Source organism: Felis catus, chromosome E2, assembly GCF_018350175.1.
Source record: "Felis catus isolate Fca126 chromosome E2, F.catus_Fca126_mat1.0, whole genome shotgun sequence".
Taxonomy (NCBI): domain Eukaryota; kingdom Metazoa; phylum Chordata; class Mammalia; order Carnivora; family Felidae; genus Felis; species Felis catus.
Genome location: NC_058382.1, coordinates 45073691 through 45098604, shown reverse-complemented (window position 1 = coordinate 45098604; position 24914 = coordinate 45073691). Strand labels below are relative to the sequence as shown.

Here is a 24914-nt window from a genome sequence, read left to right as displayed (position 1 = left end):
AGAAGTGAGCGTCTCAGTCAGATACTCCCAAACACTCCCACCCGAGGCTCGTGACAGACCGTGGTACGCACCTCCCCGACATCTCCTCTCCCCCCGTGAGACAGGCAGCAAGTGGGCAGCGTGTGTCATGCCAACACCCTCAGCGGGGTGCACACTGAAATGTCAAGTGAGCGATCGCTTGACCAGTCCTACACAAATCAAACATGAAAACCCTCTCATAGCCCCTGGGGGCACCGCTGACAGAGCTCTGAACTACCTCCAGAATGCTAGCTTTTTGCATGTCTTGTTAGGAGCTGTGTGAGGAGGCGCGTGGGGCTCAGAGATGGGACCCACTGCAGGCGGCTGTTGGCATGACTGGCTCCCCGGCAGCCGCCCTCTCTAGAGATCTCGCAGCAATGCATCTTACCATAGCGATGAATCTGCCAATAAAGCGGAAATAGGTGAGGTGGTCGGGGTTGATGGAAGAGGCAGGGTTGATCTGCAGGCAGTAATTGTTCTTCCCGGCGTATTCAAATAAACAATACATGGGGTTGAGCACCTCATGAGACAGGAGGAAAAACCACTCCCTGTGAGAGAAGACAGAGAAAAACAAGGGTAATGGATCCCTTCCTGCAACCTGCACCAGAGATGTGACCCTCCTCTGTCGTCTTGTCTTGGCTAGTTTGGAGACACGTGTCCCTGGTTGCCGAGCCCCACTGGGATTAACACCTGGTATAATCTGTATTAACAGCTGGTCAGTGAGTGAGGGTGAACCAGGACAACAATTGCACTTGTGGACAGTGCTCAGGAAAGCCTGCGTGCATGTCTCTGGGCTCCGAGGTGATGCATTCCAGGACTTTACATCCGATATCCAGTATGTCTGATGGCAAAGGAGCTCTTTGTACCCTGAGGCCACCATGCACAGCTGTGCAGGCTGTGCACTGTACAAAGGCACTATGTTAAAATAGCATAGGTTTGCACATTTATTACGATAATTTTTCTGCATGTAGCAGTCAAGCTGGTATTTTTCCCAATAAAACGAAGATATCATGACCATTTTCTAACATGGAAGTGTCTTGAGAAAGGGCATCTTTTTCTAAATCTTGCACAGGTGCTGTAAGAAATAGCTAGCCTGCTTTTACCCTGAGTTGGCAGCATAATATGAATACACAGCAATATGTTCCTAAGCCCTGATGCATGAAAACTCTGTAATCCATGCTGCCTCTAGATTATAAACCTCATTCCCAGCAGCTATACAACAGGTATCTCGCTTCCCTTGCTCTTTCCCCTCCCCTCACCCAGACCCCATCACCATTCCCTTTCCCACACTTCCACACATTTTTCTGAACCAACACCCATGACTTGGCGTCTCTTTGTGGCCTAGATACAAGCTGCAAGCCAGAATTCAGGGTCCTTTCAGGCTTGAGCTCAACCAGCAGGGGGACATCCCAAGGGGGCCAGTCCCCGGCTGCTTGTGGCCGGGCAGACGAGGAGTTCCTTCGATGCAGAGGGTGCCTCGGTATCCCGTCCGTGGTTCTACCCTGTGGTAGAACAGCATGACGTAACCTACCATAGGGTAAAACCACTGGCAGGACACAGAGAGACAGACACACACGGGGTGGGAGCCACACCACCAAGCAGAGCCTGGAGAGAAGGTCACCATGGTCACCACAGAACAAAGAGCAATTGATCCACAGGGGCCAACACAGAGGGCAGCACCACCGGCAAACAGAGGACCAGAAGCAAGTGAACCCAACACCAAGAGAGAAGACGTCCCCACACCGTGAGAGATCAGCGAGCTGAGCGGTCACCGTAGGCCAGGATGCTCCTTCTCCCTGCCAGGGGACCTTCAGCCCCATTATCCAAGGCAACGTTTTGTCAGAGAGTCTGTTAACTTTTGTAGGCAGACTGGGTGAGGGCAGGCCAATGCTTTAGGCTCTTCTTATGGGCACATCAGCCATTTTAATTTTTGACCCTCTGCACATGATGTGTAGCTGAGCCCTGATCAAGGCCCTCCGGGTTGGGACAGAGCTTATATATGTCAGGCACACAGGGACACACCAGATTTGACCTGCCCCAGCTGCCCAAGAAGAGAAGCCCGGGGCCAATTTTAATTGAAACCACAGGACATCACTATTTAGCCACTGCCGAATGGTTCAAGTACAGAAATCATGAGCCACTGTCCTCAGCTCTTCCCTTGGGAGCTCCCAGCCTCCCCACAGGACAATAACTAAAGGGTCAATTCCCAGCCCCGAAGGGGACCCAGGGACCCTGCTCCTGCGCCCATGTGGACCAGCCACACCCATGCCTACTCCTGAAGGTGCAGGAGCTTGGGGAGCCAATGTGAGCAAGGCGGAGGCAGCGTTCTGGCTGGAGGCATTTCTGGGGCAACGGGGTGCCGCACAGCCTTCCAGAGGTGATGAGCTTACCTGGCAATGCCTCCGTAGTCCAGGCCCTCCTCGCCGCGCATGATGATGTAGAGCCGGCGGCGCAGGTCATACGGCTTCATGTTCATGATCTGGGGAGACAGAGCATCGTGGCCAGAGTGCCACGCCTGCCTCCGTGGCAGGCTGGGGCGGGGCAGGGAATTCTAAGGCCTGCTGTTCAGCAGAGACTTGTCACCAAGGCCCACACCTTGGAAACGCTACCACATGGATTCAACAAGCCACGTGACAGGAGACGGGGTGGTGAGAGAGGGCCTCCTATTCATTGGTCTCAGGCACCATGATTATTCTCTAACCTGCTGGAAAGAATCCTCAAAAAGCGTCTGCCTGGAAACGCTGATCTTCACATGGCTGGGGAGGGCATTCGACTGAAAAGAAAGAAAGAAACAAAGAAAGAAAACAAACCCCGAGTCAGGACCTCAGTCATAACCATCCGGTCAAGTCTCTCGTCTGTACAAACAGGCTTCCCCGTCTCCCTGGACCAGTGGCGGAGAGCCTGGTACCGTAGGAATGGGAGCTGATTTCCTGGAGATGATGTCAGACAGTCGCTTGGGGTAAGACAAGTGACTGGCGACCCTCCCTAAGACGCACGCGTTTCACTACCTCTGCTAGGCTGGGAAATCATGCTAAGTGAACTCAATCACCCAACCTCTGTGGGAGGTCCAGTCTCAGAACTCACGTGGCAGAGGAACCGGAACTGGTGATACTTCCACCGAAAACTTCGGTCGTAGGCACCAGGGGAACCCTGCTTCGTCCTGGGAAGAGCAAAGATGTTCTAGAACCCATGTGATTTCTCAAAAATTAGCAATGTATTTTGTTAGCCCTGAGGAAAGCTGATGCTATGTTAGAGACAAGAAAGGAAAAGAAGTGACCGTCATTAGGTCTCCTGTAGACACATTTGAGGAGTAAAAAGAAAAACCAGAAATAAGGCCAGACTTCTTGCTTTTACAGAAAGACCGCTAGTGTCATTCGGAATAAACAGGATAGCCCCTTCCCACCCCCCCACCCCCCCCAACCCCGACCCCATTAATGTGACATTAAAACTGGCCACCAGAGGGCAGTAAGAGGATCGAGACGAGGATGAACCCGGACGGTGTGAACAGATACCAACACTGCCTGTGGAAAGTCCTTACCCAGACTCAAACCCTGGGCGAGGATCCTTAAAGGTGGTGGTGCGTGTATTGTGGTCCACAAAATAGCGTACCCCTTCACTGGTGTACTTCATCTCCCACCCTGGGGGCAGAGCTGGTTCCTGGATCATCCTGGAAGCACGGGAAGAGAGGAGGTAAGGGGTGGTGCCTCCTTCTGGGCCTCGGAGGATGGGGTTCCCCGAGTGCTGCTTTCTCTCCGCTTTCACCCAGGCCCTGCACAGCCCTTGAGGACGCGTCTGGAGGAAACACACCTGGTACCACCCAAGTCGTGAGGATGGTTCTGTAGCAAAGAGAGGTCACGTACTGACCCAAGGCCAAAGAACCAGCTCTGGGTGGATGGCCATGGCCTGAGCCAGCGATCCTGAGACACCACAGGCCCCATCCCAGACTAGCTTCTAGAGGGGTTCCCTCGAGCCATTCGAGATCACGCTATCGGCAATATGCACAACTGGCCCAGACACCACTCTCTATCCATCGAGAAAGTCAATTCAAGGAGCCACTTTCAAGTCTCATTAGGTCGACACCACATGGTAAGGGTCTTGGGGCATTCGTGTTTGGCTGAAGATATCCTTGAACACTGGCCATGGAGGACCATGCATTCCGAGGCACGTGGCCAACGCTGGAGCTACACCTGGCCGACCTGGCCCGTGTCCTTACCCCTGGGTCCGAGGGTCCTCCCACTGCGTGGTGCGTGTGTTATGGTTCACGTAATACACCCGTCCGTTGTCCTGTCTCTTCTCTGCCATGGGAGAATAAAGAAAAGACGACAATCAGCTTGCAAGACCTTGAGTTCCACTCCCCTCTGGCTCCCACGTCCTGAGTGCCAGCGGTCTCAATTTCTGCCCCTGTTCCAGACCTGTTAGAGAAGTTTAACCGATGAAAGCCTGGCTCACTCACATCTGTCACTGGGAAAAAGGACAAAGAGAATCTTTCCCTACTGGGGAGTGGGGGAGGGTCAAACACATTTCCAACTCAAGATCCAGCACTGTCTTTGGTTGGTCGATTTGTTGGAGGAAAGGGGGCGGTGTGGCAACACGGAGGGGGAGCAGCCCCAACTGAAACCAGAGGCATAATTGCATCCAGCTGTGCGCAAAGTGGAGGCACGGCCAGCCTCCCTTCAACCCTGGTCCCGTCCCCAGTCCCTCACGGGCCGGTCTCTGGTCCTGCAACTGCTCCATCCAGGCAGGGTCATTGTGGGGTGGCTGCATTTTCCTTCATACCTTCTTGATCAGTACTCGGTACCACAGGGCCTACTCCCGTCTGCCTTCTCTCTTTCCCCCTGCGTGAAGGCAAAGCTTTGTTCTAAAACTCTCATAGCCCAGCAAAATGTCGTGTTGCACATGTGCAATAAATGCCTGGGGCTGCGGGCACTTACAATGCCCACCTTGTTCTTACACCTTAGCGTGTGCTTCGAGCCAGGCCAGTGTTTGGGGGTGCTCAGACACATGGTCTCTGGCCTCTGGGCAATCTTTCCTATCTCGCCCTCTCCTGGGGCACTGATGACGGCTCGGGTGCTCATGGGAGGGATCCAGGCAGACCCACACTAGCTACTGATTCCAGGCTGTGAGAGGCAGTGAAAGAGGCACTCCGTCAGCTCCAAGTAGATGACAAGGGAGACGAGGGGCAAGGCTTCGAACCCAAGAGAGGTCACCTTTCCCATGAAGTTCGTGAGCCTTCAATTCTGCTTCTGTCCCCCAAATAACAGATGCTAATGACCCTCCCTCTTTTACAATGACAGGGTGGAATTAAAAAAATAAAAAGAACCGGTTCCAGAAGGTACAGGCAAACCAAAAGCTAAGAAAGGCCTAGAACTGAGGAACTCACACCTCTCCCCTCAAGCATCAGGCTGCAGTGTTCTCAGTATCACCCTAGGTGCCTTGGTCTCTCTGTCTTACATGGTATCCATTTCCTGACAGAAATTTTAAAAACACAGACAAAAGGAAAGAAAGAAAAGATGTCCAAGATTATTACAGAACTCACCATCACCTCAGAAAAGCTTATGGGACTGTCCCACAGAAGGCAGGCTTCCTGAGAAGGTTCTAAAAAAAAGGAGAGGCCCCTTCCATTCCAGAAGCTTCTGCTTTAAACTAGATCCTTTGTGTCTGCTCTGCCACGGTCCAAAGCCCATGCTGATCCTCAGGGTGGGGGATCTGTCCAGCCGGTCTGGGGCCTATGCCCTCATTGCTGCCAGGGGGCCTCCTGGAACTGCCTCACCACATACAATTTCATAGTTTAGGGGCTGGGAAAGCCCTAACCCTAGCATCTAGTTTGCTTCCTTCAGGAAGAAGTAGACCTGGAAGCATGTAGTCACATGGCCAGGGTCAGGGTGGCTGAAGACATGTGGATCTAAACCTGAGGCATCCTAACCCATGGGCCGGGGTGCAGGGAGAACGGGGAGGGGGTGTCTCTCCTAGAGGAGCAGAAAGGGACCTAGGACTGACAGCAGGACAGCACAGCTTTCATAGCAGGCTCCCACTAAACACAATTCTCACTTGGTTCTGCTGCTCTTTCTGTTCACTCTCAACTCTTCTTGGGGAGGTGGCCCTGTCACAGCCCTGGAAAAGCCACACAAAGCCCAAAGGATGTGATTAGGAAGGTTCCCTGGCCCTCGGCCAGATGTTCTTTTTTCTCAGTTTCATACCAATATAATCTTGTGTGTTTTCCTGATCGTATGTAAACACCACTGACTCTGACCATGGCTCCTAATCCCATCTCAGATATTTCACACTTGGCTTCTGGGAGCTATTTTTGAGTCGCTGCAGATGCTCTTACTTGGTGACCATCATGTAGCGGAACCAAATCATGTAGCAGATTTACTTGGTGACCATGTAGCAGAAAGAAATCACTGGACTCTGCAGACCCAGGAACGACTCCGGGCCCCTGGCTCTGGGTCAGAGTGTCTACTGGCTGCCAAACATCATACATTCTTGTTTAATCTGATGCATTTTCCCTGCCTAGCCAGGGACCCTGTGTTTGACTCCTCACATTTGACTTGCTGCTGATCTCTGAGATACTTGTGACCTTTCATCAGTTCAAAGAGCCAGATGGGTCATCGGTGATTTTCAAGAACTGTCTGGAGGCCTCACTAACCAACACATCCCCCTAGAAGGTCTACAAGGTCCTTCCAGTGCTCTGGAATACAGTGGTAATTCCCTAAGTGACACACTATGGGTCCCAGGGAGGTGATGGAATCTGGTAAATTACTAGCAGGGAGTAATATGTCTACACTAAGAGGATCCAGCTCAAAAGCTGTACTTTCCCAGGTCATGTTCATCCTATCATTGTCACCTTCTCCGTCTTTACTGGGGAGCATGCCCCTGCCCAACTTAATAACCATCTGTGACCACCATCAAACTAGCACTTACTGTCTGCTACTGGCCTCACCAATACACTAAAGCCGGCACATGCTGATTCTTGCAAAAACTGCCCTCTTCGGAACGCAGGGACTCTTGCCGTATTGAACAAAACCCTGACCCAGTTCAGAGCTGCAGAATGCATGGAATCTCACCATCTCTCATGACCCCTTTTTGCATGGCTACTCCTTCCCAGAATAGCCATAAAGCCCATAATCTCTCCCAAGTCAAGGACGTCCATCCCTCTAACTCATTATTGGCAAATCACGCCCAGGACTTAAAATTCTCCAATGACAAGGAGAATCCAGCATGGCGTTATTAGTCAGCAATGACGCGCCTCCACAGAGTTGCCGCCCAGTGCTCAACTCTCTCATCTGCTTCCCTCTGGTCTCTTTCACAACTGGGTCACAAATAAAAAGGTGGCTTTCTTTAGTCAAAATTAGGCTGAAGTCCTCCAACATCCTGGCTGCAAAAAAAGGTTTGGTAAGGTGGCTCCTTCCAATGGCACAGCCACAGACCTGAAACCAGTGCACCTGCGGGTAAGTCAGTGTCAAAATGTCTTAGTCAATGACAGGATGGGTGGCTGGGTAGACCATTCAAAGTCAGGACCAAAACCCAACAGTCTCATGGCTGCTAAGGGACTCTGTCCGTAGGGTCATAACCCTTCAGTCATGGCAGGTGAATGCTACAGGGGTGCAGGGGAACTCAATTACTTTCCCAACCTTCCAGCTCCATCGCCTGTAACCTCCCACTAGGGCATCCCCACAGCATGTGCTGGAGAAAAGCGAAATGGAGAATTGAGGGATGGGAGTGAGAAAGACTCGCACGGGAAGAAGACAGAGCATCAGCCTACAGACAGCTGAGGACATGGAAGTAGAACTCGGTACTTACCCCAGCCAGGAGGGAGGGGGCCCAGTGGGTCATGGTCAGTCGAAGCACTTGAAGACTAAACACAAGAAACACAGCAGAACACAGAGATTAAAAAAAAGCCGCCGGTTAAAAATAAATCGATCGATAAAAATAAAAATGCCAAGGACTCATTTCCACATTTGAGCACTTTGTACAGGATACCGTGAGGCCTTAAGTGACATCTGCATCTCTCAAAAGTTGTCTTCAAAAGAGAGAAACCCAAAAAGAACCCCGCACACAGAGGGCCCCGACGGGCTTTGGAGAGGGGGGAGCGAGGGGGAGGACGATGGGTGCAGAAGAAGGTGGGCCAGGGCTGTGGAGGCAGAGAGCCGGCCCCAGGCGTGGCGGGAGGGCCCGGAGCGGACCGCCGGGCAGGCCCGGCCAGTGCCTTCCTGCGGCAGGAGCTCCTGCTCGCGGCGGCCAGGGCGACTGAAATCACCACCACCTCCAACTTTCTCCAAGAACCACACACGGGAGGGGAAAAAATATCGCAGGCCTTTCCAATGAAATCATTCCCACAAGCCCTGCCCACGCCCAGAGCTTCCTGGCTGGGGGCTGGGCCCTCCTCCCTCCAACTCCCTCCTGGGTGCGCCTGAGAGGGAGAGGGAGCAGCCGTGGTGTGCAAAACCAGCCCAGACTGAGGGCACATTCATGCCCCAGGCCCCTCACCTCCCCCAGGAATGTTTTGCTTCCCTTCACAAAGCACCTTTATTCTCCTCCGGCCCGAACCTGAAGTTGCTCAGTGTTCTGTGTGTGCCTGTCTGGGGAGGTGGGGCTGGGGGCGAGGTGGCAAGCGAGCAGGAGAGACAGGAGAAAGCGAGCGGACTCCAGGCCTTGAGGGTCACTGTTTACGTTCAAACCCCCCACCCCCCAGCCTAATTCTGCCGTGAGATCCCTGGGGCAGGGCTGCGGTGGACCCAGAGTTCTCATATCCTGCAGAGAAGGGGGGCGCTGTCAAAAACTCTTCATAGTTAAATAAAACAAGTATTGTTCCGTCGTTCCGCACGCGCTTGCTTGCTTGCTTTTCTTTTTCCTTTTCTTTTCTTTTTTGCTGAAGCATTTTTATTTCACTTACTAAAACTTAATCGTCGCACGAGGGGATCAAGTTCTCAATGCAGACTTTGGGCTGCCGGCTGGCTCTGTCTGGGGGCGACGGAGCCACACACGGGCAGGAGGATGAATGGAGCTCAGTCTCAGCTTGAGAAAACATTGGTGGAGCTCAACTGCCAAAGAACCCCCGCACCCTTCACAGCCGGCCCTCCACCCCCGGCTGAAAGGACAGAGAAACTTTCTTTCCAAGGTGGCAGTTCAGGCAACTCTTCCAAGGCAAGTTCCAAAAAAGATGTTTAAGTCTTGAAACCATAGGTTCCCTGGTGGGACAGAGCCGCCTTTCAGCAAAGGGCCTCCTACCCGCCACAGTGAGATTGCACGGAGGTGTGGGAAGCTGGGCTGTGCTCGATTTTGGGCCCGTTACCGTCATCCTGGAGGACGTGCTCACGTTTCCACCACAATTCAGACTTAGCTGATGGTTCCTGAAAAAGATCTCCCAAATGTGACATCTCCCGAGGTCATTTTGGTGGGAGCAGGGTGGGGGTGGGGTGCAACATCTCATGAAACCCAAGTTCCCCCAGCTTTGTTTTCCAGTTAACACAGAAGAGCAGTGGCTATAAAAGCATTTGGTCACAGAAGGAAAGGAACGAACTTGTGAAATACGCATGCATTTCAGATAATGAAGCCAAAGAGAACTCGGTGGGGAATGAGCTGTAGCAAAAGGGAAGAAACGCAGGAAAGGTCATTTTAAGAAAGTAAAGAAGCATTCAGAGCAAAACTGTTTGCTGCTTCAAGTCTTTTTTTGGAATGAGTGGATAATCCACATAGCATTCGCGCGCCAATGGGAAATTAGCTCCCAACTGGTACCCAGTGGGCGTCAGGGGGCTGACAGTCATCTTCTGCACAACCCTGCAGCTCAACAGACCAAACAACTTTTACTGACAGCCTCCATGACCTGCACTGAACTAGAGACCAAAAATATTTATCAGCTAGCAAATATTTCCCTTCCCGACACCATGGCACCTCCGGTGCAGGCACATGACTTAAAGACCAGCCAATCCGATGCTCCCACTCAGGACTTCCGGGAACGGCAGGAAAGCAGGGGGTCTGTTGGAAATTACTACTGTGATAGAGTCCACAATCCACTGGAGCAACGAGTGTTTAATGGCAGCACAAGAGGACAATGTCCTACACGAACTATTCCTTTGCCTCGCCTGCCCCTGGATTCTGCCAGAGCTTGGTTCTTTGTCATTCTGCTAATTCTATCAACTACCCCATTCCCGTTTGAGAAATTCCTTTTCTGTTTAAGTTGAACCAAGTGGATTTCTATTATTCACCAAAATCAACTGTGACTAGTATACAGAGCACAGGGAGGAGAATTTTTAAAAGAATCATCAACCCTTTTCTTAATCCTTGCCTTTTTTAAAACTTCATACAATGCTGGCTCTCTTTAGTTATGGCATTTCGTTTCATTCCTTTGCCATCGTCCTATTCTCATCCTATCAGATCCACACTCCCCAAAACCTATGAACAGGGGACAGAAGAGGAAGCAATAGGGAAGGGAGAGGGGCCAGAGGCTGATAAACGTGAACAACTTATGAGATGGAGTCCATGAAAGCCGACACCTGCAACAATTTTACCTCTTGCAGTTAAAGAAAAGCACTTAACTATTTTGGACATTTCTCCCTCAATGTACATAGTACAACTTGAAAAACAAGAAAAGGAAGTGGACAGAAAGAAGCCAAAGAGAAACAAAAAATAAGAGCCACACATCATGGCTTGAAAACCAAAACCCCAAAACCCCACATCTCCAGTAAGTCAACCGACTGCCCCTTCTCTTCTCCGCCAATTCCCCCAAAAGGAGAGATCCCAAGTGTCACTTGGAGCACAGGCAGAAAACCACAGAGAAAGGGGCCTGGAGGGATTAGAGTCAGAAGAAAGATCCTTGGATCTGCAGGTGACTTTAAGCGACAAGACAATTTCCTTTACTAGTAGGAACAGAAAGTAACACTGTTGAATCACTTGCCTGGTAACTGTCCCTGGGTTGGGACATCTGAGGTGCAGGCCGCGAGCCAGACAGCTCACGTTGAGTTCAAGTCCCTCAGGGACTAAGCACTAAGTTCCAGTAATATTTTAAGATACAAACTCAGAAATAAAGAATGTCTAGCAAATAGAGCCGAGGGCAATAAAGGCTCTGGGAAGGGCATGAAAGGTTACGTATGGAAGGCCGGCTCCTTTTTTTAAGTATCCACCCACGGGGTGCAGAACAAAACCCAGGTGTTTGAGAGTTCAATCCAAGGGGCTCTCTGCAGAGTAAGAAAGGAGTTGTCTGTTTCTGGATAATGCAATTTGGCATCCACACATCAGGAGCCACAGAATGACCTGTTTCAGTCCTGTAGACACTGGCTACATCCTTTAGTCATTAAGGGAGGACCAAAGTGGGGGTAAAGGGAATGCCACAAAAATAGTAGCAGGTTGTGAGATGGGCCCTGTCACACTGCACAATGCATGCGACTAGGTGGGCATCCCTGCTGGAATGCAGCAGGGTCACAGAAGAAAGGGCAAAGAGAAATTGTAAGGGCAATACACAAGTATGTGCATGACGGTCACAACAAACAAAGGCACGCTGGGGCATCAGGAAAGGGGAGCGTATCAGAAATAAGGGGAATGAGAAGAGAAACTGAAAAATGTGTGTGATGGGGCAGAAAGCAGGAAGGAGCTGTGGGAGACCGCGACATGGGGCTCCTTCGTCTTCTATCTTGCACTGCATTTTGTGTTCTCTCTAGAGCAAGTAAAGAAGAACGAGGTCTTGGTTTCAGCCCAGCAGGAGGAGGAGGAGGAGGAGGAGGAGGAGGAGGAGGAGGAGGAGGAGGAGGAAGAAGAGAGCCCATTGGTACAGTATCAGCTCTTAAGTCTTCCGAGTCAAACCCTGGGCCAAGGCCAAACCCCAAAATAACTCTATGAAAGCAACTCTTCTTACTTGTAACCAGGACATGGCTCCAGAGCAAGCGAGAGGCAAAGCAAATCCAGGGAAGAGGGAAATCAACAGAGAGACATTGAAAGCTGACCCATAAAAGATTCTTAACACGTTTTTCAATATGAATCTTGTTTCACAGAGAAAAGGGAACCATCACCTCTATCTAGAACCCTCCTAAGACCCCAGCAAAGTGGGGAAAATCGTTTTTAGAGTACTCAAAAAAGTAGTAGGGGACTCTCCAAGGCAAAGTTCTACCTCTGCATGCCTGGAATGGCATTGCTAAAATGAGAGAGGGTGGGCAAGAGAAATGAAGGTTCCAAAAGACCAAGTAGAAATGACCTCTAGAACCTTCCCTCTCACCCACCAAACATTTCAGTCAACCGACAGAACATATTTGGTGCATTATACAGAAAAAAAGATTCCTTCAAGAGATTTTTTCTTTCAATACTTAGAGAAGCCAAATAAGCAGGGAGACAAAACCAGTGTGAGACTCCTAAAACGTGTCCTTGTCTCTAACACAAAGGATAGAAACACCCAGACCTTCCTAGTTTTGTAGCCACGACCACCCAAGAAAAATGGCAGAGAAAGTCTTTGGGGCCTAGCTCTGGAGGAACAATTTCTGAAATGCAGAGAATGATCACATCCCATCCAATTTCGAAACATGCCAGAACCGGACGCCAGGCATGTGTGAAAGGGGCTGCGGAGTACAAGGCCTGGCATGAGAACCTACGCGAGGGCTGCACCGGGTAGACCACGGGGCACCGGGGCACGAATCACAGACAGGCATGACAGTTGACCTTGGGAGACAAGTCGATGTGATAAACACGGTGCTTTCTGTCCATCCGTACTAAAGAGATGGAGGTTTCTACGGTTCTCTCACTCTATAAGGAGCACCGGCCCTGACAGACAGAAGAGGAGACCGGCTGGCCCAGGGAGGTGGTAGCTCCTGCTTCAGGTGAGCAGAGGAAAAAACTGCAAACAAAGGCAAAGTTGATAATGAACAGTACTTAGCTAAACAGAATTAAAGCTATCGTAAGCATCGAACTAGGAAAGTATCTAATTTAGAAATGGGTTGTGGGGTTAGAGTTCATTTCAAACAGAAACAGTGCTGACTAAACTCGGTGATTAAATGCTGTGGACCAGCTCAAAAGGTTTCCAGCTTCTAATCCACCACCTTCTGTAGAGACTCTACTACAGATCCCGAGCTTCATGTTCAAGGCCCCCTGAGAATATGCAGAGTTCCAACTTGGTAATGCTACCTGTCCTGCCAAAGACAGCTGTGTGGCTGGGGGGAATAAGGTCACTGGTGGAGGCTCTAATGGGATGGAAGGAGGGGTTGGGAGGGTTCCTGAAGGGACACAGTACAGGAGGCCATTAGACAGTTAATTTGGGATCATAGCACTCTGAATTCTGGAGTAGGAAATTTGAATGCTGTTCTGTAGGTAATGACCACAGAAGGCTTTGAGCCAGTGATTAAAATGACAGTGACAGGGGCGTCTGGGTGGCTCAGTTGGTTGAGGGTCCGACTCTTGGTCTCAGATCAGGTCTTGATCTCAGGGTCATGAATTCAAGCTGGGCTCCAAGCTGGGCATGGAGACTACTTAAAAAAAAAAAAAAAAAAAGAAGAAAGAAAAAAGAGAAAAAAAAAAAACCAGTGATAAATGTTGAGCAAAAGTGATCAAATGACAGTGATATGTGAAGACTGCTCTGCTGGGAATAGGCAGTACAGATTGGAAGAGAGAACAATGCCAACAAAGAGAACAAGTGAAAGGCTGCCCTAACCGTTCAGTTGCGAGGGATGAAGGAAAACCAGGAATCAGAAGGAAGTTGAACTAGAGGTCAATAAACTTTTTCTGTAAAGGGCTAGACAGCAAATATTTCAGGCTTTATAAGCTATATGGTCTCTGCTGAAACTACTCAACTCTGTTGTTACAGTGTAAGTAAGTAGCCAGAGTCAATACCTGAACTACTTGGAGTGCTTCTGTACCAATAAAACTTTATTTACAAAACCAGGTGTGGGCCACTTTGGGCCATGGGCCATAGTTTGCGAAGCCCTGATCCACAACAACTTTAGAGGTCCTTCCATCCTTAAGAATGTGTCAAATAAAAAAGATTTAAAGAAAAACAATAGCAGAAAGGAAAAGATTTCGATGGCTTTTTTTTTTAATGTGTATTAATTTTTGAAAGAGAGAGCGCAAGCAAGCAGGGGAGGGGCACAGAGAAAAGGGAGACAGGACCCAAGCAGGCTGTGCACTGTCAGTGCAGAGCCAGATGTGGGGCTCAAGCCCACGAACTGTGAGATCATGACCTGAGCTGAAGTTGGATGCTTAACGAACTGAGTAGGTGGCTGTTTTGTTCTCAAAAGTTGAGGTACGGAAGAAGTCACAGCTGACCTTCAGGTTTCAAACTAGAATAAATGGACTTGGATGGAGGGGCCAGAAGAGAAATCCAGTCTTGGCAGAAAGATAGTATATATCTCAGATATACTGAGTCAGTTTCAGGTATATTGAGTCCTGAAACACAGAAGCTGGACACTGAGTTACTAAATTAGAAATGACGGAATTTGAGGAATTTCACCGTGATGAGTAAAATCTCCAGAGCACTGATGTTTCCAGCTACCGTCTTCCCGCTCACCAAACAGGTCAACAAATAGTGTGCGAGGCAGCACATTCTCCAGGGCCAGGAGGCTCCCCTCCCTCATGGCAAGCCCCTGCCCTCTCACCTGGTAGAGGAATCTTTGGCTGAAGTGCTGCATGGCGCCCTGAAGCTGATTCCGCTGTGACTGCCACTGCTCGTAGTTCCGCACGTACTCAGCTGTGGGGCGCTGCCAGGTGGTGGTCCGCGTGTTGTGATCCACATAGTAAAACCTGCCTCGGGGGTCTGTGCGTTTTTCCCAGCTGGAAACATTAAGGTCAGAATGAATGTAGTGACCACCCACCCCTACCCTCAAATTCTAGAGACATCTCTGGATGGCTGGCGAGGAGGGGCTGAGGGAGGGTTAAGCAAGGTGTCTGGTGCAGAAGCTGGGCTGCTCCAGGGAAGCACAGCCAGGCAAGTCCCAATGACGGAGGCTACTGGGGCTTTCGTGATTATAGCAGTCATTGCTCTACAGCAGCCAATCCTTCCTCACCGTTAGCTCCTGATTTCCATTTAGGAGATCCAGGTTGTTCTGGGGAGGGAGGAGACTCTACTACCAAGTCCAGAGTTGAACAGCCGACTGGATTAGGGGTAGGCATGCGACCTACGCTGAGCCTAATCAGGGCCAATCTCAGGACTTTTTCCAGGAATTCTGGGAAAAATCTCTCTCTTCCTTGCCAGATAATGACTGAGAAAGCATGCAGTCCTAGGAACCACTGGCTGCCATCTAGGACCCAAATACATTATGAAGTTGACCCAATAGATAACAGAGTAGAAAAACAAAACAAAACGAAAAGCCGGCCCCTTGGTGAAATTGTCGAGTCACTAGATGAGGCTTTACTTGAAACCAGGATCTACATCTAGAATATTCAGTTAAATGAGTCAGTTTACTCTCTTTATTACTTAAGTCAATTTGGAACCCAATTTTTGCTACCTGCAACAGAAATCATCCTGATATAAACTGCCAGTGAAAACATGTTGCGTGGTCATGAGAAGGAGAGTTCGTACAAACAACTCTACATTATTTTCAGGGAGAAAGCAACCTTTCCAAAGGGGTCCTAAATTACCCACAGGCAAGGCAAGGCTAAAACAGATGGCAAAAATCTTTATCTGTGCTTGGCAGCTATAACTCGATTTGTACACAAGGAAGGAAGAAGTGATCAAGAGAAAGTAAGAGAGGGAGCTTTGTGGAATGATGGAAATGCTTTATATTTCAAGGAAGTATAGGTTATGTACATGTATGCATTTGCCATAAAAGACTCTTAAAAACTGAGAACAAACTGAGGGTTGGTGGGGGGTGGAAGGGAGGGGAGGGTGGGTGACGGGTATTGAGGAGGGCACCTTTTGGGATGAGCACTGGGTGTTGTATGGAAACCAATTTGACAATAAATTTCATATACTGAAAAAAAAATGTATGCATTTGTCAAAACTCATCTAACTATGAACCTGAGATCTGGGTATCTCATTGGGTGTAAGTTATACCTCAATTTTAAAAAGTGAATTTCAATCTAATCAAGCCTCCATATCTAACTACCAGTTGGTAGGAAAGACAATGGATAGAGAAGCATATCACCCAACATTCCAAGGTCACATCCAGAATATGAGAAATTCTACAGAACAAATGCCCAGGATCTTCAAAGAGTAAATGGAAAGGAAGAAAGAAAGAAAGAAAGAAAGAAAGAAAGAAAGAAAGAAAGAAAGAAAGAAAGAAAGAAAAGGAAGGAAGGAAGGAAGGAAGGAAGGAAGGAAGGAAGGAAGGAAGGAAGGAAGGAAGGAAAGAAAGAAAGAAAGAAAGAAAGAAAGAAAGAAAGAAAGAAAGAAAGAAAGAAAGAAAGAGTGGGGAAACTTACAGGTTAAAAGAGACTTACGATGGGAATGCAAGCTGGTGCGGCCACTCTGGAAAACAGTATGGAGGTTCCTCAAAAAACTAAAAATAGAACTACCCTACAACCCACCAATTGCACTACTAGGCATTTATCCACAAGATCCAGGTGTGCTGTTTTGAAGGGACACATGCACCCCCATGTTTATAGCAGCACTATCCACAATAGCCAAAGTATGGAAAGAGCCCAAATGTCCATCCATGGATGAATGGATACAGGAAATGTGGTATATATATATACAATGGAGTATTACTTGGCAATCAAAAAGAATGAAATCTTGCCATTTGCAACTACATGGGTGGAACTGGAGGGTATTATGCTAAGTGAAATTAGTCAGAGAAAGACAAAAATCATATGACTTCACTCATCTGAGGACTTTATTTACTTTTTCAACGTTTATTTATTTTTGGGACAGGGAGAGACAGAGCATGAACGGGGGAGGGGCAGAGAGAGAGGGAGACACAGAATCGGAAACAGGCTCCAGGCTCTGAGCCATCAGCCCAGAGCCTGACGCGGGGCTCGAACTCACAGACCGCGAGATTGTGACCTGGCTGAAGTCGGACGCTTAACCGACTGCGCCACCCAGGCGCCCCTCATCTGAGGACTTTAAGAGACAAAACAGATGAACATAAGGGAAGGGAAACAAAAATAATATAAAAACAGGGAGGGGGACAAAACAAAACAGACTCATAAATATGGAGAACAAACTGAGGGTTGCTGGAGGGGTTGTGGGAGGGGGGATGGGCTAAATGGGTAAGGGGCACTAAGGAATCTACTCCCGAAATCATTGTTGCACTATATGCTAACTAATTTGGATATAAATTTTAAAAAATAAAAAATAAATAAAAAATAATAAAAGAGCCTTATGAGACATATCAGCCAAAACTAATGTGATGATCTTGAGTTTGAATCTGACCCAAATCAACTGTAAAAATATTTTTAAGACAATTGGGGAGAATGGAACAAGGACTGGGTGACATGAAGCAAAGAAATGTCGTTAATTTTGTTGGGTGGGATAATGGTATTTTAGTTTGTTGTTTTTTTAAGGAATCTCTATGCACAACGTGGGGCTCAAACTCACGAAAATGAGATCAAGAATCACATGCTCTATGGACTGAGCCAGCCAGGTACCCCTAGTTTTTTTTTTTTTCTTAAACCCTTACCTGTTAGAGATGTATATGATATATTTATGGTTCAAAAGATATGACATCTGGGATTTGCTCTAAAATTCATCAGTCCCCTTCCCTGAAAAGTAGGAGGTCAGATGAAACAAAATGTTATCAGTTGTTACAACCAGGTGGTAGTTAGCAGGGATTCATTGTACTATTCTCTCAAATTTGGTACATGCCTGATTTTTCCACTATAAGTTTGAAAGGGGAAGAGGGATAAAAGGGCCTTAAAAAGATGAGAAAGTGATACCACTGAAGAAAATAGCATTAACTCAATGCAAAGGGAACCCAATATGGATTACACTATATGGGCTGGAAAGGCTTTATTCTAACTACCTTCTCATTTCATCTTGTCTGCATCCTTACCTTACTCACATAACTATCATGCTTCAGTCTGGTATCTTTCTCAATTTTCAGGGTTAGCAGCCTTACTGACTTTTTTTGGCCACCTCTTCAATGATTCTTTTAACTCACAGCGTCTCTAAAAACAGCTTCTTGGGACACCTGGGTGGCTCAGTCAGTTAAGTGTCTAACTTCAGCTCAGGTCACGATCTCATGGTTCCTGAGTTCAAGCCCCACATCGGGCTCTCTGCTGTCAGCACAGAACCTGCTTTGGATCTTCTGTCGTCCTCTCTCTCTCTGTCTCTCCCCAGCTCATGCTGTGTGTGCGTGTGTGTGTGTGTGTGTCTCAAAAATAAACATTAAAAAAATGCAAATGGTACTACAGGAGACACAATAAAAAACAGTGTCTCCTTCCCTACCTCTCCCCATCGCTGATTCCTACCTCTCAGAAGCAACAACTTTGAATTCTCAACTGTTCCTTCTATTTACAGCCATATTTCTAAACAGCATGCTCCTTCTACTATTTCTTGATTTCTGTCATATTAGACGTTACTTGTGAACCTTCTGCTATCAAAGCTGAGCATTTAGTTATTGCATCCCACCCCACAACACACATAGGCCCCCTCCTCCCAATTTAGAAAACCGTCATTAAATCCATATTCAGAGTTTGTATTATGATTTCATAGAATACTACACATATGTTTCCTTGCTTGTACGACTTTTTTTTTTCTGGAGTGAAAAGAACTAGAGTGTGTTTCATTCTGCCTGTTTTTCAAGAATCTCTTACCAATGCACCCCCAGATTCTGATGGCGCACGTGGCCTCTCAGTGTCAGTCAGATATGCCTTAGCCACACAGCTCCAGGCCCCTGTTGCCCTATGTGGACACCTGTCCTCCAGATCTGCTCTATGTTACTGTCCTGAGTCACCTTCCCTCATCTTCCTCTTGGGACTGTCTTTGGCCTCTGAATGGAGTCCCCTGTGTCCTGCATCTCATGACTTCTTTCTTGGTTTCCTCTCATCTGGTGGAACAAACCATCTAGTAGCTTCTGAGAAAGGATGCACCAAAGTTAATTGTTTGAAACACTGAAGATGCCTTTATTCAAGTCTCAGAGTTAAGTGTTAAGGTGACTAAAAGTTGATTTCTAGACAGGAAATAACTTTCCATCAGAATTTTAAGGGTTCAGCTCCACAGTTGCTGTTGAGAAGAAAGATGGCATTCTTGATTCCTAATTCTCGATAGCTAGCCTATTTTTACCCTCCGGAGGCTTCTGAGACATTCTCTTGCCATCCCCAAATTCCATTTGGATGTTCCTTGAGGTCAGTCTTTTCTCATTCTCTGGTTTGGGCATTTGGTAGGCCCTTTGAATTTGAATACATTACCACTCAATTCTAGCAATATGCTTCTATTTTTTTTTCTTTGATAATAGAAAGTTCTTCTAGCAAGTTCTTTCTTGCTAGAACTACTGTTCAGATGTTGAATCTCCTGGGCTCATCTTCTAATTTTCTAATCTCCAACATTATCTTTCCATTCTTGCAATTTTTATTTTTTTAAAGAGCTCTTCTTTTTAAGTTTATTTATTTTGACAGGGGGAGGGGCACCTGGGTGGCTCAGTCGGTTAAGCGTCCAACTTCCATTCAGGTTATGATCTTGTAGTTCGTGAGTTCAAGCCCCATATGGGGCTCTGCGCTGACAGCTCAGAGCCTAGAGCCTGCTTCAGATTCTATGTCTCCCTGTCTCTCTGCCCCTCCCGCACTGCACTCTGTCTCTCTCTCTCTTTCTCTCAAAAATTTGTGAACATTAAAAAAAAATTTTTTTAGGAGCACCTGGGTGACTCAGTTGGTTAAGCCTCCAACCTCAGCTCAGATCTCACGGTTTGTGGATTCAAGCCCCGTGTCAGGCTCTGTGCTCAGAGCCTGGAGCCTGCTTCAGATTCTCTGTCTCCCTCTCTCTTCCCCTCTCCTGATCACACTCTGTCTCTCTCTTTCTCTCTCAAAAATAAACAAATGTTTAAAAAAATTTTTTTTAATTTTTTAAAAAATATTTATCTTGAGAGAGAGAGCATGTGCAAGAGCAGGGGAGGGGCAGAGAGAGAGAGGGAGAGAGAATCCCAAGCAGGCTCCACACTGTCAATGAAGACCCCATTCTGAGGCTCGATCCCACCAACTGTGAGATCACAACCAGAGCCAAAATCGAGTCAGATGCTTAACCAACTGAGCCACCCAGGCACCCCTGTTTCTGCTTTTATATACAGTTGACCCCTTGAACAGCAAGGGTTTAAACTGTGGTGGTCCGTTTATACATGGATTTTTTTTTCAATAAATATAGTTCAGTACTGTAAATGTATTTTCTCTTCCTTATGATTTTCTTAATAATACTTTGTTTTCTCTGGCTTACTTTATTGAAAGAATACAGTATATAATATATATAACATACAAAATATGTGTTAATCAATTGTTTATGTTATCGGTAAGGCTTCTGGTCAACAGTAAGCTATTAGTAGTTAAGCTCTGGGGAAGTCATTTGTATGCACATTTTCAACTGTGCAGGGGTCAGCATGCACTCTTAACCCCCGGGTTGTTCCACAGTCAGTTATATATTAATTTCTAAAAGGTCTTCTTGGGGTGCCTGGGTGGCTCAGTCAGTTAAGGGCCCGACTCCTGATTTCGGCTCAGGTCATGATCTCACACAGCCAGTACAGAGCCTACTTGGGATTCTCTCTCTCTGCCCCTCTCCCACTTGCGGGTGCGCACGCACACATGCGCGCTTTCTCTCTCTCTCTCCCTCAAAATAAACATTAATAAACGAATGAATGTTCTTCTTGTTTTCTGCATGGTTCATTTCACGGTCTCCTGTTCTTCTTGCACAGATGCCGTATTTCCTCCCAAATTTTTGAGGATACGAATCACAATTTGGTTTTACATTCCACATTGTTTTCACCAAGTCCCCTTTCTGTCTGCTGGCCGCAGGCTGTTCTTTCATATTTAAAAGTGAGTCACTAAAACACTGAATGGATGCTCTGGGTATCCAGGTGGGGGAAAACTGACCGGTGGCTTCACTCAGCTGTTTCACTAGACGACCCACAAACATCACAATCTGTAGTTCTCTTCCCTTCGACTGATCCCTTTATCTAGCAAAAAAAAGTCCCAATCTTTAACTTGGGGACAGCGTCCTCACTCAATCCATTTTTTTCTGAGTTCATCCTTGCCTTCAGCTCTGGCTTCATCCTCCAGGCTGGCTGCATGTGCGCACGCGTGTGTGAGATAAACACGTGTGCATGCAGGCGTGCGGCACAGGGCTGGATGTCATGGTTGACAACCTGAGACTCTAACGACTCCCTGCACCAATTTTTAACTTGACTTCAGCTTTTTAGTCTCATTTCATAGCACCTCCCCCTACCATGTCTGATTGCTGAGCTTTCCAGGGCTCCGTGGTGCTAACTGGCTGACTTCCTGGTGGGCACCCACACTGTAAGTTGGGGTTTCAGCTTTCTCAGCTCTGCCATTTATCTATCAGCAACCAAAGTTTTGTTACCTTCTCCCATATGCTGCTTCTCCTCTTCCAATCCTTTATCATTATACTTCTTTATACTTTTATTGCCACTTAGGGGGTTTTCAGGAAGGAATGGAAACAAATACATGTTTAATCCACACGTTTAACTAAAAGTCTTCTGGACTGGTAAATTTCAAACTTCTAAACAGCATAACCCCACCCTTGATTGTGGGTGAAATCTCACCAAGAATCGCAATCTATAAAAACAGCACAGTGGTTGAGGCCCAGTCGGCCCTGCGCTCTCTCATGTTCCAGCAGGCATGTCCACCAAACCCAGCTGCCTTGCTAGACACTCTCTGGGCATCTCTGTTTCACGTAAACCTTCCACTCCCTGGGGCGCCTGGGTGGCGCAGTCGGTTAAGCGTCCGACTTCAGCCAGGTCACGATCTCGCGGTCCGTGAGTTCAAGCCCCGCGTCAGGCTCAGGGCTGATGGCTCAGAGCCTGGAGCCTGTTTCCGATTCTGTGTCTCCCTCTCTCTCTGCCCCTCCCCCGTTCATGCTCTGTCTCTCTCTGTCCCAAAAATAAATAAACGTTGAAAAAAAAAAAAAATTAAAAAAAAAAAAAAAAACCTTCCACTCCAGCCAAACTGTCTCATTAATCATTCCCTAACGATATCTTTTACTTTCACGCCTTTCCCCCAACCTGGATCAACTTCCTCTTGTCATTTAAGTCCAACTCCAGCCCCTCCTCCAAGATCGCAACTGATCCCGCTCCCTCTGTGAGGCCTCGCCTACACCTTGGTCTATCGAGACCCCTCTCCCTGCTCACCTCTGGTCTAAACACCACCTAAGAGCAAATTACTGCATCCATCCTTAGTTACCAGGGCCAATACTTTTTGTTCCTGGATAAAAAAAATGACCATTCCTCATACAAGCGTCCCCTGGGTCTAACAGAAGGGGGTGGCCAAGACAGACTGAATCCTTTGACTCAATCTTACTCCGGAGTGACTGGGTCTGCTGAGACAACGGCTCCGCCTGTAGTTTCAGGTTTGCTCTCGGCATGATAATACTTCCTGGGGTGGAACTTCTCCCCTTGTTAGCGATGAAAGCTTAAGCACTCTTATTCTGTCTGGGCTCCCAGTTATGGTGCAGAAGTACCTGCCAGGGGCTCAGAGGTACTGAGGTCTGAGATTAAAACCCTGTAAGAACTAATAGGCTACGTGGGGTGTAGAGCTGAGCCACCGTCCAATAAAGCATTAAAAGTGTCCTGACAATAAGAAATCTGGATCTGTAATTACAATGCTTTCTGCTCTCCAGTGATGCTAGAGGCATCCCCAGCCCACACCTGGAGGGGCCGAGTACCTAGTCAGGTGTGGAGGAGCAGCCCAGCCCCTCAGGGAAATCAGGGGAGCTGCAGGTTCAAAGTCTTTCTCAGGGTACAATCTGTATCCAATTTGAAAAATGATAGAGGAAAGAAATGGAACCAGAGGGATTATTCTAGCACATTCTGGTCGTGTGAGCCTGCACCTCTCAGAGGTGGTGGACCTGGTATCATTAGGCAAATGTAGATGGTACATGCAGGGAGACATTTTTATTCTAACGGTTATATATTGATTTTATGTGCATCAGAAAAATGTGTGTGTGCTACTTTGTTTACCTCAACCCCTTCCTCTGCTTTATTTTACCTCAAATTACATATCACCACCTGACACTATATAAATTTATTAACTCATTAATTGTGTGTCTCACACTACCGTGAGATCAGGGGTTTTCTCCTTTGGTGTACTGATGTACTCACAGGGCATAGTGCCTGGTATAGAGCAGGGCTCAGTAAATATTTGTTGACTGAAAAGAAAGAAATAAAGGAAAGAAGAGAAAAGAAGAAAAGGAACGAAGGGAGGGAGGAAGGAAGAAAGGAAGAAAAAAAGAAAAGAAAGAAAGCAAGCAAGAAAGAAATCTGGATCTGTTGTCCCACCTCAAAACTTAAAGAAGAAACAATTTTTGGCCATCCTTAGAAGACACCATTAAAATCTTAATTTAGATGCTATCCAAATGCTCATCAGGTCAAGGCCTACATAACTTAAGAGGCAGTAACTAGCACATTTCTAGAGTTAATGCTGCTTTTAAGTATAAGGACTGTCAACACACAAAGTACAAGTGTAAAACACATCCTGTTAAAAATCAATGATTATTTTGCAAGACAATTGGAGAAATTTGGCTACTGACTCAGTATTTGATGACAGCATGAAAATACTGTTAACAGTACCAAAACCCATAAAATACCTAGGAATAAATCTAACCAAAGACGTGAAGAATCTATACACTGAAAACTATAGAAAGCTTATGAAACAAATTGAAGAAGACGCAAAAAATGGAAAAAGATTCCATGCTCCTGGATAGGAAGAACAAATATTGTTACAATGTCAATACTACCCAAAGCAATCTACATATTCAATGAAATCCCTATCAAAATAACACCAGCATTCACCACAGAGTAGAACAAACAATCCTTCAGGTCTCCTCCAGAGACCTTCTTTCTCTGTATCCTCACCAACATCTGTTGTTGCCTGAGTTGTTAATGTTAGCCATTCTGACAGGTGTAAGGTGGTATCTCATTGTGGTTTTGAAGGGGCACATGCACCCCAGTGTTTATAGCAGCACTATCAACAATACCCAAAGTATGGAAAGAGCCCAAATGTCCAGTGATGGATGCATGGATAAAGAAAATGTGGTGTGTATATATATATATACATACATACATACATATACATACAATGGAGTATTACTCGGCAATCAAAAAGAATGAAATCTTGTCATTTGCAACTATGTGGATGGAACTGGAGGGTATTATGCTAAGCGAAATTAGTCAGTCAGAGAAAGACAAATATCATATGACTTCACTCATACGAGGACTTTAAGACACAGAACAGATGAACACAAGGGAAGGGAAGCAAAAATAATATAAAAACAGGGAGGGGGACAAAACATAAGAGACTCATAAATATGGAGAACAAACAGAGGGTTACTGGAGGGGTTGTGGGAGGGGGGATGGGCTAAATGGGTAAGGGGCACTAAGGAATCTACTCCTGAAATCATTGCTGCACTATATGCTAACTAATTCGAATGTAAATTTAAAATAATAATAGTAATAATAATAATAATAATAAAGAAAAGAAAATACTGTTAACAATAGAGTGGTTTTGTTTTTAGTAAGAACATTTTTTAGAAATATATACCAAAATATGGATAAAGTTATATGATGATTACATAGGATTTTCTTCAAAACTTTATTTACAAAAACAGGTGGAGGCTGGATTTCAACCAGAGGCCCATGGTTTGCCAACCCCTGGTATAGATGAAACAAGACTGACCATGACTTGAAGATTATTGAAGCCAAGTGTTGAGTATGTGGGGATTCTCTCTACTTAGTGCACATTGGAGACTATTCATATGAATATGAAAATTTCCATAATTTCCAAAGTAAAAAGTGTGATTTTTTCCCAAGACATCAATATTTAACTTTGGTTAA

At 46.9% G+C, this 24914-nt stretch overlaps 1 protein-coding gene across 3 annotated transcripts in view; it reads right to left on the bottom strand.

Annotated features, from left to right (window-relative positions):
* The window catches only part of WWP2 (WW domain containing E3 ubiquitin protein ligase 2), a 151249-nt gene that overhangs the window by 6597 nt on the left and 119738 nt on the right, over positions 1 to 24914 (bottom strand). For all 3 annotated transcript variants that reach the window (XM_023245698.2, XM_023245699.2, XM_023245700.2), the window contains 8 exons: positions 14586 to 14760; positions 7819 to 7873; positions 4232 to 4313; positions 3557 to 3685; positions 3103 to 3178; positions 2720 to 2791; positions 2409 to 2497; positions 407 to 566 (listed from right to left, as the gene is read on the bottom strand). In XM_023245698.2, the coding sequence (XP_023101466.1) occupies positions 407 to 566; positions 2409 to 2497; positions 2720 to 2791; positions 3103 to 3178; positions 3557 to 3685; positions 4232 to 4313; positions 7819 to 7873; positions 14586 to 14760 (838 nt within the window). The remainder of the gene's footprint in view (positions 1 to 406; positions 567 to 2408; positions 2498 to 2719; positions 2792 to 3102; positions 3179 to 3556; positions 3686 to 4231; positions 4314 to 7818; positions 7874 to 14585; positions 14761 to 24914) is intronic.